This window comes from Colletotrichum higginsianum, chromosome 4 (assembly GCF_001672515.1).
Source record: "Colletotrichum higginsianum IMI 349063 chromosome 4, whole genome shotgun sequence".
In the NCBI taxonomy this organism is placed as follows: domain Eukaryota; kingdom Fungi; phylum Ascomycota; class Sordariomycetes; order Glomerellales; family Glomerellaceae; genus Colletotrichum; species Colletotrichum higginsianum.
In genome coordinates, this window is record NC_030957.1 from 360,171 (window position 1) to 373,831 (window position 13,661).

Genomic DNA, 13,661 nt, shown 5'->3' on the forward strand with positions numbered 1-13,661 from the left:
GTACATCAATATAGGATGGAACTTGACAATGCTCACTATCAAAATCTTATAAGAACCTGGTGAGATCTTGTTGTCGATGGTTGTTCAGGGGAAAATACGGTTTTCTGGGCTCTTGGCCAATTGAGCTGGTTGCATTGATCGTTGGATGAGGTCTCCGGCACGGCCGAGTGGGAGACGGATGGCTCCACATTACGGCGCCACCTGGCTGAAGCTGGCAGAATCGGTGACAGCTGCCCTATGTCAGTAGTCAGTCCAGTCGGATGCAACTTCCCTGTCAATTGAAGTAGGTAGCCAATGTTGCATAAGTCTGTTGCATTAGTCAAATGTGCATAAATACATTGCATTAAAGTAGTTGTAAGTGCAGATTTTCCCAAGCAAGCCGCCTGAATCGAAGTTTGCATCTGCTGCTTGTTCAAGTAGGCAATCCCTCTCAGCTAAGTTCTAGGCTAAGTAGGTGCCTATAGTCAAGTTGGCAAGTTGGTGCCAATGGTGCACCGCAACAGGTAAATAACAACACACTCAACCCTCTCAACCCTCTCCAAACTTTCTCTCAAGGCCACGGGTCTCCATCCAAGGGGGAAACTTGGCAAATCGAGAAGCCTAACTCCCCGACCATCTTCGGCCACCTCTGAGTCGCCTCGAACCGCTGGAAAGGGGTCCACGGGGTCGCTCTCGGCCCCGCAAGACCCAACATTGCGACCTGCAATCTCTCCCCTTTTGGGAGATGCTTCGCCCCCGGCCCGAGCTTCCACGGGGAGTTCCACCAATGGTGTTGGGTGAGGACTGGGCCAGGGATGGGGAAATCAATGTACTGCAAACGCACAGTGACGAACTTGTTCTTGACGAGACAGCCCCATGCTACCGAGCTTTCCTAGGAATGAGGGGATTCCTGGAGGGGAGACAATTTATACTGCGAGTGCTGCTGTCACCCGCGAGACGTGAGCGATCGCCGCTGTCCTGTCTGTCTGTCTGTCTGTCCGTCTTTCGTTGCAGCTGTGTCCCCCTACACACACGCTCGGTCGCCTCATTCGCTTCGTTCTACCGATAGTTTCTATTTCGTTCGTGTTGATATTCTGCTGGTACATAACATAGCACAAACATAAAAAATCCTTTTGACACAATGAGGTCCTTCACCCAAGCCATCTCGCTCGCCGCCGGCCTGTCCCTGTCCTTTGCCAACCCCACCCCCGCCGTCTCCCCGCGACAGACCGGCTCCAAGAACCTGATCGTCTTGTAAGTTCTTTCGACGTCTCATCGGCAACAGTCAACCAAACAAAGCCTGCCTGTCTGACTCGGATCAAAAATGTCCATAGCGGCGACTCCTACTCCACCGTCGGCTTCTGGCCCGGCGGCACCCTCCCGGCCGCCGGAAACCCGCTCGGCAACCCCGGGCTGCCGGGTCAGACCACCTCGAGCGGCCTCAACTGGGTCGGCCACCTCACCAGCACCCTCAACACCTCGCTGATCCTGACGTACGACTTCGCCGTCACGGGCGCCACCACCGACAAGGACATCGTCGACACCTACGCCCAGTTTTGCGTCGATGACCAGGTCGCGCAGTACACCCAGTACGCCTCCGCCAAGGTCGACAAGGCCAGCGCCCTCGTCGCCGTCTGGATCGGTATCAACGACGTCGGCGAGCCCTTTTGGGACAGGCAGTCCGCGCCGGTCGCTAAGATCATGGACCGCTACTTCGAGCTGCTCCAGACCCTCGCCGACGACGGCCTTGCCAATTTTGTCCTGCTTACTGTCCCTCGTACGTCGTCTCTGGTCACTACCCCGAGATTCTGACACAAAAAGTCACTAACTACTTCCCCCTCCCCCTTCCATAGCCTTCTCTGACCAGATCCCCGCCATGATCGGCCAGTCCGAGACTGACCTGGCCCGTCTGCGCTCTGACATCGCCGCCTACAACGCGGCCCTAAAGACCCGCCTCGCCGCCTTCACGTCCGCCAACAGCGGCGTCAAGGGCCTCGTCTTCGACACCAAGCCCTCGTTCGACGCCGTCGTCGGCAACTTTGCAAAGTACGGCGCCAGGGACGCCACGTGCTACGGCTCGAGCGACTGCCTGTGGGCCGACAACTACCACGCCGGCCTGGCCATCCACAAGCTGCTCGCCGAGAACCTGGTCAAGGGGGTTGCCGCCAACTTTGTGTTCTGATGGGAGTGAGTGGAGCGGGTTGGCAGTAGACATGAGTTTCTTCATGACGAGTTAGGTGCACGAAGTCTATAGAGACTCTATTGGACGACCCTGGCTGCCTTCTGCCTAAACCCCTTCCAGAGTACTGTGAGATGTGTTGTTGTGACGTTCACTATGCCGCTGACTGACTCAGAGAGTGGTCTTCATGAATCCTACCAGAGACTGCCCCAATGACAAACACCCGCCGGATTCACGTCTGCGCACCAGTCCTAAACCCCCCACGCGTCGAGGTTCCTCTCCAAGTTGTCCCTCGCTTCCCTCTTCACCGCCTCGACCCGATCCGGCGTCGCTCTGGACCTCCACCGCTCCAAAAAGAACATGGGCGGGCTGATGTTCTGTATGAACCAAAACACGGCCGACAGCGCGTCGATGCCCCCGATGTCGGCGGGCCTCTCGACGCCCGCCTTGGCGAACTCGTCGTCTCTCGCGACGGCCGTCGCCCAGGCGATCGACGCGCACGTCCGCTCGGCGTCCTCCGGGCCAAACCCGTCGAGGAGGCATTGCCGGAGATGGACCTCCTCTGGGTCGTCGAGAAAGGGCGGGATCAGAAGACCGTGTATGCTGGGGAACGAGTAGAAGTACTCATCGGCCTGGGAGCCGACGTGGCCGAAGTCGTAGTCCAGCAACGCCGTCAACTTGTTGGTCCCCTCGTCGAACAAGATGTTGTGGCCGTCTGGAGATTACCATGGTCAGCAATATCCCTCCACAAATGTGGATTGGGGACGGGGGTATCTGATTTACCAAGGTCTCCATGCACCAGCGTTAGTCGCGCATCAACCCGTGCAACAAGCGACTTCAGCCCCTCTTTGCCGAATCTCTCCAGTCTGGCTCGCAGCTCAGAGTCCTTCCACCCTCGGACAACGTCACACTTGTCGGCGAAGGCAATCTGCGTCTGGAAGTACTCTGCGTAGAGGTCAGAGAGCGAGTTGCAAGGACCACCGCCCGCAATGGGCGTCGGGCCGCCGACGAGCCCGCCCCCGTCAGAGAAGTTGAGGCCGCCGTAGGTCTTGACGGAGTCCGGCAGCTTGAACGACTGGATGTGCTTGAACACCTCGGCAACCTGTGCGAGCACCTCGCGCTTCACGTCCGGGTCCATCCCGGCAAACTTGCCAGCGAGCGGCACGCCCTGTTTGAACTCGATCAGAGTCCATCCCTTCCCCTTCGAGAACGGCTCCCAACCGTAGACTTCAGGAACGAGCGAGGGGTCGGCCGGGCCCAGGGCCTCGCGCATGAGCGACATGATTGCCACCTCGTTCTGAACCCTGACTTCCTCGTTCAGCATCGATGCTGGGTCGGAGAAGCGCATGATGAGCCTCGTGGTCTGCGCAGGCAGAGGGGCCACGCCGGGCTTCTTTGGCACGGCCGCGGTGTCTTGTGTCCCGGGATTGATATGAAGCTCGTAAACTCGAGCATTGTGGTGTCGAAGAGGCGTTATCTCGACGACCTGCTGGGTGTGAGGACGGATTCGAAATTAGCGAAAGTTTGTGTCGATAGTACTCACCTCTCGACCATATTGCTCTCGGAGGACTCCATGGATGTACTCTTCGTAGACATCGGCAGAGGCCTCGGCGCTGGCTGGTTGTTTTGCTGTCATGGCTAATAATGAGCTGGCGAAATTGGAGACTGGTGAATGAGGTGCTGGCAATGAACGTCTTTGAGTTTAATTTGATTCTTTTTACCTTTTCCATCACAGACACTTTTTTTTTTTTTAAATAATGCCACAAGACGTGCGATGCCGCAATTGCGTCTTGGCGATTGTGTCTGATATCCCGTGAGAACCACCGTAAACCAGCCTTTGCCGTCATCCAAACTCCAATCGAACTTCCTCATTCGGCATCTCATCGATCCATCTCCCACCAATCCCATGTTGCGTCTTTAGGCAGCAGTGTCTGCCCAGAACACCAAGACCGTTGGTTCGGCTTGCGGCGTAGAACAACATGCGACGATTCTAATCGACCAACTTGCGTTATCACGCTTGGCTCCAGGCAGCGACGAGGCCCCAAACACTGGCAGTGACTCAGAGACGACGCTCTCGGAACAGCGGCACGTCTGAGCTGATGTAGGTTATTCCCAGAGATTAGCTCTGTCTGGGGGGATACAGAGATTGTGCCAGCCTCAGTAATTATCCGACAGAAAAGGCGTGGGACAAAAACCTATTTGCGCGAGGAACTTTGCTATCGTTGGATTTCTTGTAGACAAGTCGAACGAAAACATTCGGGATCTGCTGGGTAGCTCCGGCCTGTCGTCTCACTCGCATCCGGTGATGCTCACCTTATTGCTGCTCACAATCACCCGTTGTTTAACTCACTTTCAGCAATACTCACGATATCCCTGCTTGGAGGGTTCTGCACAGCCTCCTGTGGCTGGGATGGAGCGCCCTACGCTACAAACCGCCTTTTCACCTGGCCAGCTACAGCCAGCTATTCTTAGACTCAATCAAGCATTTCTCCAAATGTTTAAGAGGTGCCATCCCTACGCCCCTCGCCGGCCACGCCTGTCTTGTAATATAATAAACAGCGAATGATTCTGAGTTGTTCTCTGGCCTGACCAACAGAACCCTCACTCTTGACCCCGGCAGGCCATCTAGCTTTTTTCTTGGCATCCATCGACAAGTCCGGAAGACCAATAAGAGGCCCCCTTCTCCCTTTGCTATCGTAATTAGCGTTCATGCCGTTGGCAACGATCCACTCGTTAAATGAAGATGCGGGGGCCCCGGAACCGTCCGCCTGGGACTGTGGATGAGAATAAAAGTGATCCTTCATCCGCTGTTTAAAGGTCTTGGGGAAGAAGGGGAGGGGGGAAAGAGAGAGAGAGAGAAGGTGGGTTTATGGATACCGGCTTCGCATCAACTTACATCTCTCGATTTCAGACGGCAAATCAACAATGGCGCACTTGAAGACATCTGCGCTCCTCACGGCGCTGCTGAGCGTATGCGCCGGGGCTCAACAACTCGGCTCGGTGATGGACACACCCGCGACAGTAACAGCACCAAGGTCGTCCCTATCGTATACCAGAGTGAGTTCGCTCCTCGACACCATCATCTCCCGCGGGTACCTCAACGTCGGCACGACGGGCGACTACAAGCCCTTCACGTACCTCGTCATGAACAACACGACCGGGGACGCCACCTCCACAGCCACCATCACGACCTACGTCGGCGCCGACATCGACGCCGCCCACTCCCTGTCCAGCGCTCTCGGCCTCACGGAACCGCCGCGGCTCGTGCCAACCAAGTGGGCCAACGTCACCAGCGACCTGGTGGCCGGCAAGTACGACATCGCCATGGGCGGCGTCAGCCTGACCCTCGACCGCGCCAGGGACGTCTTCTTCTCCACCGCCATCCAGCGCGTGGGCAAGACGGCGGCCATCCGCTGCGCCGACGCGGACAAGTACAAGAACCTCGAGTCCCTGGACAAGTCGGGCGTCCGGATCGCCGTCAACCCGGGCGGCACCAACGAGGCCTTTGACCGCGTGAACATCAAGACGGCGACCATCGTGCTGGTCGACGACAAGAACGCCGTCTACCAGGCGATCCTGGACGGCAAGGCCGACGCCGTCATCTCGGACCTCATCGAGGTCCAGCTGCAGGTCAAGATGCACGAGGGCGAGATATGCCTCACCCAGCTGGATGTGCCGTTCAACTTTGAGGAGCTGGGGTACGCCATCCCCAGGGACATTGTCTGGAAGCAGTTTGTCGACAGCTGGGTCAACGTGCAGCTTGGGAGCGGCGCCTGGAACCAGACACTGAATAAATGGCTGGGCTACATGTGGCCGAATGTGTAGAAGAAGGCAGGGCATCGGATCGAGGGTGAAACTCTGGCGGGATTCTCTTAATATTCATCGAATTCTTACCATAATATATACATGCATGACCTACGTTAAACCATTGTTTAGTCGACCTGAAGAAGCAAAGGGAAAATTTGCAGTGATTGGATACGAAACAGCAAAAATTGCTCTTCTGTATGACGCGGATGCAGCATAGGACACAGCAGCCTAGAGGCAACGCATGTTCATCATCTGGCTGTTGAACTAGAGTTTTGCCGGCAGCTTTCCTGGCCCAATTTCTGCCTTTGCGAGTCCAACAGCGTGTGCCGCCATTCCCCTAACAGACTGGTTAGCGCAGGTCGACACTCTCCCGAGGACCTGGGAGTGAACTCACCACGACGCCTGGTATCCTGCCCCGGATGCTCCGTAGTTGTGAACCACCAAGCCCGCACCGCTCTTCTCGGCCTCGATCCTCGGGCCACCCTTGCGGTTCGGCCTCAGCCCGACGCCGTGCTTGATGATTTTCAGATCCTCCGGGCGGCCCAGCTCGGGGGCCAGGGCGCAGCACCTCTCGAGGATGGTCTTGGCCAGCGCCGGATCGACCTCCCCGTCCCAGTTCCCGTCCTGGCGGCAGCCGCCGAGCACGACGCCCCCGGCGAGCGGCCTCTGGAAGACGTACGTGGTGTCGTTGTCGACGCGGCGCGGCGAGCGGAAGTACATCCTCTCGAGGGGCCGGATGGGCTGCTCGACGAGGATGGTCTGGCCGCGGGTCGGGTACATGGACTTGTCCTCCACGCCGCCGAGGGAGTAGGAGCCCAGCCCGGTGCAGTTGAAGACGGCGGCCACGTCGGGCGTGAGGCGGGCCTCTCTGATGTGGGCGATCCGGCGGCGCACGAGATCGATCTTGCCGTTTCTACATTGCTCGAGAAGCCTATGATTGTAAGTCTATCGGGGGATCCGACGTGAAAAATGGGAGTAAAAAGACCCTCATCCTCACCACTGCAGATAGATTTGCGTGTTAATCACAAACGTAGACGGCACGTCGATCCCGAAGACGGCCTTGTCCGGCAGCTCGTCCTTTCTCAACGGCACCGTGCCCCCGACCAAGTCTTCGTACCAGAGCTTCCCCGTCCCCTTGCTGAGGATCTCGGCGTCCTCGATCCGCTGATCAAAGATCATCCTCAGCGGCGAGCGCTTGATGCCGGCCTCGGGGGTCGTCTCGGCAATCTCCCGGAACCGGTCGAAGGCGACGCGGTCAAACGACTCGAGGAGGCCGTTGTCGTTGGCGGAGGAGCACCAGTTGCCCCCGGCCCAGGGGGAGCAGTAGTCCACGTGGTAGTCGCCGGGGAAGTGCTCCGCCAGGACGGCGATGCTGCTCGCCGGGTACTCGGCCCTCAGGGTCAGCGCGGTGGTGAGGCCGATGACGCCGGCGCCGAGGACCACGAAGCGGTGGGGGTGTTCTTGGGAGGAGGACATTATTTTTTTTGTGTGTGTGTCTCAAGTGAGAAAAAACTGTACAACGAACTCGGCATGAAACGAACGGAAGATGAGAACGACGCTCGCTTTGCGGTGAGACGAGGTGTGGTGCTTTGGATACTGGGTTGGTCCGGTCCGTCCCCGGTGTTTTCGGCTCCAGCAAGGTTGGCGATAAACGTCCGAAGTCGGCGATTCCTTTGGCAGAAACGGCCGAGTCATGGGCCCGTTTAGCCATCTTTAGGGCGTTCTCTAGCTTTGTCCAGGCTCATTTTTCTTCTTCTTTTTCGTCACTTCAGTTCCTGGTGTATTGCAAAGCCGCGGCCATTGCATCCCATTAGAAAAGAGGCATATTTAACAAGTCTTTTTCAATAAGACAAACGCTCAAGTACTTGTTTGATTCCAACGTGTTGCAAAAGAGCCCTTCCGTGATCAAAAGTAGCAGGTTTTCGGAACAATTACGGTAAATGCCCGCCCCCCCATCAGCAATCATTACAATAAGCCTTGGTTATTCAATCTGGATGGTTTGAAGCAGAACGAACACCTTGTGTGACGCCCGCCGGACCGCGAAGCAAACGAGCCGCGCTTACAGTAAAGAGTAAAGCTGCGCGCATCCAAGACGACGACCCTCCCTGGGCTAGGCTTTCTTGCTCGTCTTCTCCTTTCCCGCCGGCTCGCTCGGGTGCATTCCCTCGAGGTTCACGCCTTTCTTCTGCTGCGAGGCCAGCGAGGGCATCGTGTTCTGGTCTCCACTGTGTCTCTGTGAAGGGCAACGTTGTTATCACCATCCATCTCCCTTGGCGTTTGGCTTCATGGGCCACTCACCCTCTCCTCCTCCACCTCGGCGTCGTGAATGAAGTCGTGCCCGGCCTCCACGGCGTCGTCCGACAGGCCGTGCTGCTTCAGGCCGTGGTCTTTCCTATTCGACATACTGACAAGAGCTGGGCGGTGTAAGTTGCTTTGAGATTTGTAAGTAAATATTCAGAGGTGTGGGCAGGTAAGTAAGTGTTGGGCCGGAGTGAGACGCAAACGCCCAGCGGTCGCCGCGGGGGAGGGGGATGCTGCTCAGTCATATACCCTCACTGAGTTTCCCAATAAGACAAGATGCGACACGTCTCAACGTCATGAAGGGCGCCCAAGTGAGGGGTCTACGGTTGCGCGAGCAAAAGTATCGACAACACCATCCGCGAGGGCACGGGTAAGCACCCCCGCACCCATGATGGTATCGCAGCCATTCAGGGCTGCTGCGGCAGGGATGGCCGAACACACTCGTTCGCTACGCAGGACATCAGAGGGCGGGGGGGGGGGGGGGGGGGGGGGTTCGGCAGCAATCGCGATGCGATCCAGGCCGGGCCAGAATTCTCGGATGTTGGAACGGACAGTCGTGGAGATCTCGCCTAGGAGGCTCATCGCGGCGAGAGGGGCACAAGGTGCACGCACGGTTGAGCGAGGATGTGCGTCGGGATTCGTGGATGTGAATGAAGCTTTTTTTTTGTTTTTTGGCGCGCTGTTGAAGTATGAGATGAGATGGCAAACGAGCCCGTTGAAGCAAATGAAGTGGAACACACGAGAAGTATGTACCTCTGTAAGCACAAGGTATTTGGTTCCGGCAATTGGAACTTGGATAAAACCGCTCCAGGTACGACGGGCGTAACCAAAGTTCACATAAGGGGGTGCCTTGTTCATCTGGGATACGAATTCAACGGGTGCCACCACAAGTTGTGGATGATTTGAATTGAATGACATGACATAGAAACTTGAAAGCTCTAAAGGGTAGCGGCTTGGAGGAACTTCTTGGTTCTGTTCGACTGTCCAAAAATCAACATGCCTGCAGCTGCTCCCCCCAAAGAGCCCCTTGCCACGATGCCAATGGCTGCTACCGGCCTCGTAGTGGGCTGCCGGCAGTTTGCCAAGAGGTGTGCAGCTAAGGTGCCCAGGGGGCACAGGCGGGCTGGTGGGATCCCGTGATTCCCTTCATCCGCCCAGCTAGTGTGTAGTGTGATTGAGATTGAGAACTGGCGTAGCCGAGCCAGCAGCTGGGCGGGTGGGTGGTGGGAGGAAGGGAAATTTCCAAGACGACAAGCATGAGACACACGAGAAGAGCATGCGTAGGGGGGAGACGACGGGGGGGACATGGTCGTCTGGCTACCTTTCCCACATCATCAGGGACAGACAGAATAGCCATTGCTCGTAATTTGTTTCTTTTCGAGCGTCATTCCATCTCTTCGGGCCGCTCCCTCGTGCCAACACGAACGCCCCCTTTTGTTTTGTTTTTTGGGCTCAAATGTCGGATGACAGCGCATGAACCATTCGACATGAGATGTCAATGCGGCGTGGGGATGCCGCTGAGGGATGGTCCCGGTTGATTCATCAGTCCATCTTCTTCAGTGTCATCCCCCCCCCCCCCCCCCCCCCCTCTTCTTGTCTACGACTCTTATCTCCATCCAAGACTCAAGTTTTCCCCATCGTGTATTGAACCCTGGCAGGCAACGATATCCTACCAAGCAGTAGTCAGTCCTGCAGGCCGAGATCATGGAGGCTCCAGCCAAAGGCCGACAAACATGCTCAAGTGATGTACATGCCAATGACTTCATGCCCTGACGTCGCTCCGGGTCTGAAAGCTTAGCTGTCTCCCACAGTTTGCCCAAACCCGCTACTGACAGGTAGGAGAATCCACCGCCCCGTGCTCTGACGTCGCAGATGCACAGGCATGACAAGATCGGCAGCATCGAGATGCTAATTGACCCCAACGTAACGACAATACCAGTGACCGTTTAGCGCTGCCGGCTGTTACGTTTCCGTGATATCATTGCAAGTCGCCATTCAGCCATCGTCGTCTTAGCAGCAAGCCTGGTACGTGCTGTGAAGCTGACGCTAAAACACCGCAAAACTGATAATTTGTCGGGGTTCGTTCAATCATCCGCAATCAATCTGTCATGGATTATCTTTTTCTACGCGGTGAGTATCAAATGCGACCAAAAAGAGTATTGGAAAAAAACATAATGAACCCTCGAGGGCAAACCCATTTATCCCATTCTAACCAACTTCTCACACAAAACGATATTGAAATCATCTCTTGACGTGAACTCTTGTGTCGAACATCGCATTTCTGAAGAATACTTCAACTATCTGACTGTTGACCAAATCCACAACTAATGCAGCCGCCGCAGTGACCGCGGACCACAATCGTGGCTTCGTCCTTATTCTCAGTCTCATGCTCAGTCTCATTCTCACTCATATCCGTGTACCCACCCTCCTGAACATCGGATATGTCACTCTCGGCATTCGGCGCTTGCGTAGAGATGCTGAACAAAATGGCAGCCGCGCGGTAGTCGCAAATGTCATTGACGCACTCGCCAGCGGCGCAGCAGGTCCAATCACCATCAATACGCTGCGTGCCCTCACTCATCCGAATGCGTTCGTGTCCAAGGAGGGTGCTGCCGTCGTAGCCACCGTGAACCGAAACGGTCTCAGCGTGACCAGTGGCGAGACGATCTTTGCATGGAGCGAGACGCTCTGCTCGGCTCTCCATGACCTCGCGAGAGGCAGTACAGGTCAGCCAGAGCCGATGTTTGTAGGAGGTATGAGCGAGGTCGGAGCACATGACGGGGCAAGTGACTATGATGGGCATTCCGAGGAAACTACCGTCGTTTTGATAGCTCATCTTGTTTGCCTGCTCGCAGAGAAGGAAGACCGGTTCAGGTTTCGGCGTGAGGCGGAGAAGCAGCAGGCGGTTCTCGCTCGGCTCGGCGACGCACTGCTCGCTGCAGCAAACGACGAGGGCTTCGACCACCCGGCACATGCTGCGAACTGCCCAGGGTGCTGCTTCGGTCGGCGATGTTTGTGGTGGTTAATGCTATAGAGACGAAAATGGGCTGTTGTAGGATACATTAGAGTCGAGGTCCGAAGAATATTGAACCCAGCAACTTGGATTGCTACTTTGTAGCTGAGGAGACAAAAGCGATATCAAGGGATGCTTTCTGTTTCGACTGGACCCGAACTGAAGTGATATGCCGAAAGACGCCGCAACAGAAAGAAACATCTCGTCCAGGTGTGCACAATCGTGTAGACGCCAGACTCTTTCCAGCTCCTGAGACATGTGTAAGTGAGAATAAAACACACACAGGCAACCGCCAACCATCGCGACGGGTTTTAAGCATGTTTCAAGGGGGATTAGGTCATAGTTCTAAGAGGGAATCTAGCTGGACAGACGTCAACTGAAATCATGGACACACCGGTTCTGTTGTCATTGTTATTAAATACTCACGGTCCCTTGCAAGGCATCGAGTGCTGGCATATTGTGTTGTTTACGTGTTTGAAATGTCTCAATAACGCCGAAAAAGGAAGATTTCATTTTTGGACTTGACAAACACTGAAAGACTATAGGAGCCTATTACTCATTTTCTCGCTTCTTCGAATGTTAACACTGGCTTTTGGTTTAAGAGCTACAAGTCAACGATCACGATGATGATGCTGAAGATGCTGGCCCTAAAGATGGCTACCGTAATCCAAATACCGCTTTGGGAGTACACAGTCAGGAACAGAACCTGTTTAGCCAAACATCACCACATCTTACTATGTGATTGGGACTCTCCTTTGACTTGATCGCCGTGCTTACGAGGGTCCTGCTGACCCCTCCACTGATGAAGCAAGATACTGATGTCCCAGCACACTCGAAAATGGGAAGTGATGCTGCCGGCTTGAAACAGGAATTCGATACCTGGTTGTGAAACGTCAATAAATATTGCAACAAATTGATGACTTGAGAAGTTGGACGCCTCTCTGAGGAAAGACTTGAGACTAGGCGGTTATCTCTTTTCCATGCGCTGTGATTGTATGATGTTGTGATGGCATGCTGGCAAGCTCTCATCGCTAAGTGCCGAGAAACAAAATGTGCGCATTGTGTGTTCTTTGAAGGGATACATTTGTCCTAGAAAGAATATTCCTTTCCTCTCATAATTACTGAAAACCCCAAGTAAATAAATAACCCCGGCAAACTCTGCCTCATCAATGATATAGTGATTGCTTTTTCTCCAGCAAGGCTTGTAAGTTTGCTCTGTTGTTCCGCCTCGAATTAATTTTGTAGCCCGGGCTGGAAAGACCCAGCGAAAACTACGTTCCAGCTCTCGCTCACTCATGAGGTGAGCATATCTGAGCATGGTACTGATTTTGGGGACGGCAGAACTGTGAGCTAGCCAGGCACCTAATGGGATTTGCTATGCCGCATGGATTTCAAAGCAAAATGCCCCGTATCTTGATCAATCTGTATTCAAAAAGGCTCCTATAGTTGAAGACAGGAGAGATTCGAATATGGGTTGGACAACTTTGTGAATAGCGAGACGAATTGTCATCCGCCACGAGACTTCCTGTATAGAAGTTTTGGAGTGTTCCCACCCAGAAGGTCAGTTCGATAACGCGCGCAAAGTACTTCTTGAATGAGTAAGTAAACTCCCGGCGAGTGAACCGACATTCGACGGGCTGAGGATACTGGCAGGTGAAGTTCCTTGTAGGCCAGACATGAAGGTGGTCTATGTTTTGAATGATATTGTCCAACGCTACTGGAAAGGGACTTAGGTAGGAGCCAAAAGACTTCTTGAACTTGAAACTCAGGCTCATTGAATTCTTTATGCCATTAAACCAAAAATTCACTGTGTCTGAGTGTAGCTGAACCTTTTCCAGGTTGGAGTTTCCTGGGTCGCTCCCTTAGGTGATCGTTGTCGGAACCTCTTCAGTTCTTCGGGGAATGCAGCGACGTTATCTTTGAACGGGAATCACTTACAGGTGGGCGACTCAAACTGCCGAAAAGTTAGCAGTCGACAGGCATGGTGTCTAGGACTTTCCTGGTGTAGAACAGTCTGGTTGAATGTGACCAGCATGTCCAGGACCTCTACCCATTGGTCTATCCTCTTAGTTGCAATTCGACGCAAGGTTGTTGCAGCGAGTGTTTCTCCCTGGAGAGCAAGATTGAAATCCAGGAGCGGCCGAAGAAATGATGTCTCGTATGTACTGAGAGACGTTGGAGGCGGTCGGGAAACTCAAATGGCGCGTGGTGTCAGGACAAAGCCTAGATTGACTAAGGGCAGCCGAGGGAGGCTGGAGACGAAGGAGTCATGGTTCAATGGCGTCCCAGCTTTCTAGGATGACTCGGAATGGATGTTGTCGACCATCCCGTCCTGAATGTTCAGTTAACTCATTGGTGGCACCTCGTAAACGCAAGTCAACT

General features: G+C 54.8%; 6 protein-coding genes across 6 annotated transcripts; 2 read left to right on the forward strand and 4 right to left on the reverse strand.

Moving 5' to 3' along the window:
- Nucleotides 1-1,120: 1,120 nt before the first annotated feature.
- Nucleotides 1,121-2,161, forward strand: CH63R_05459 (GDSL-like Lipase/Acylhydrolase; the record flags this gene model as incomplete). The annotated part of the gene is made up of 3 exons (XM_018300434.1): nucleotides 1,121-1,233; nucleotides 1,314-1,756; nucleotides 1,833-2,161. The coding sequence occupies 3 exons, from the start codon at nucleotides 1,121-1,123 to the stop codon at nucleotides 2,159-2,161; spliced, it is 885 nt and encodes a 294-aa protein (XP_018158284.1).
- Nucleotides 2,162-2,409: 248 nt separating this feature from the next.
- CH63R_05460 (Phosphotransferase enzyme family protein) lies at nucleotides 2,410-3,794 on the reverse strand (the record flags this gene model as incomplete). Its single annotated transcript, XM_018300435.1, has 3 exons — nucleotides 2,410-2,873; nucleotides 2,942-3,644; nucleotides 3,702-3,794. 3 exons carry the CDS (start codon nucleotides 3,792-3,794, stop codon nucleotides 2,410-2,412), a joined length of 1,260 nt encoding a protein of 419 aa, XP_018158285.1.
- A 1,289-nt stretch (nucleotides 3,795-5,083) lies between these two features.
- CH63R_05461 (Bacterial extracellular solute-binding protein,family 3) lies at nucleotides 5,084-5,983 on the forward strand (the record flags this gene model as incomplete). Its single annotated transcript, XM_018300436.1, has 1 exon — nucleotides 5,084-5,983. One exon carries the CDS (start codon nucleotides 5,084-5,086, stop codon nucleotides 5,981-5,983), a length of 900 nt encoding a protein of 299 aa, XP_018158286.1.
- Nucleotides 5,984-6,229: 246 nt separating this feature from the next.
- Nucleotides 6,230-7,441, reverse strand: CH63R_05462 (FAD dependent oxidoreductase; the record flags this gene model as incomplete). Its single annotated transcript, XM_018300437.1, has 3 exons — nucleotides 6,230-6,302; nucleotides 6,360-6,896; nucleotides 6,963-7,441. The coding sequence occupies 3 exons, from the start codon at nucleotides 7,439-7,441 to the stop codon at nucleotides 6,230-6,232; spliced, it is 1,089 nt and encodes a 362-aa protein (XP_018158287.1).
- A 634-nt stretch (nucleotides 7,442-8,075) lies between these two features.
- Nucleotides 8,076-8,368, reverse strand: CH63R_05463 (GDSL-like Lipase/Acylhydrolase; the record flags this gene model as incomplete). The annotated part of the gene is made up of 2 exons (XM_018300438.1): nucleotides 8,076-8,198; nucleotides 8,264-8,368. 2 exons carry the CDS (start codon nucleotides 8,366-8,368, stop codon nucleotides 8,076-8,078), a joined length of 228 nt encoding a protein of 75 aa, XP_018158288.1.
- Nucleotides 8,369-10,559: 2,191 nt separating this feature from the next.
- CH63R_05464 (D-aminopeptidase) lies at nucleotides 10,560-11,240 on the reverse strand (the record flags this gene model as incomplete). The annotated part of the gene is made up of 1 exon (XM_018300439.1): nucleotides 10,560-11,240. The coding sequence occupies one exon, from the start codon at nucleotides 11,238-11,240 to the stop codon at nucleotides 10,560-10,562; it is 681 nt and encodes a 226-aa protein (XP_018158289.1).
- Between the last annotated feature and the right edge of the window lie 2,421 nt (nucleotides 11,241-13,661).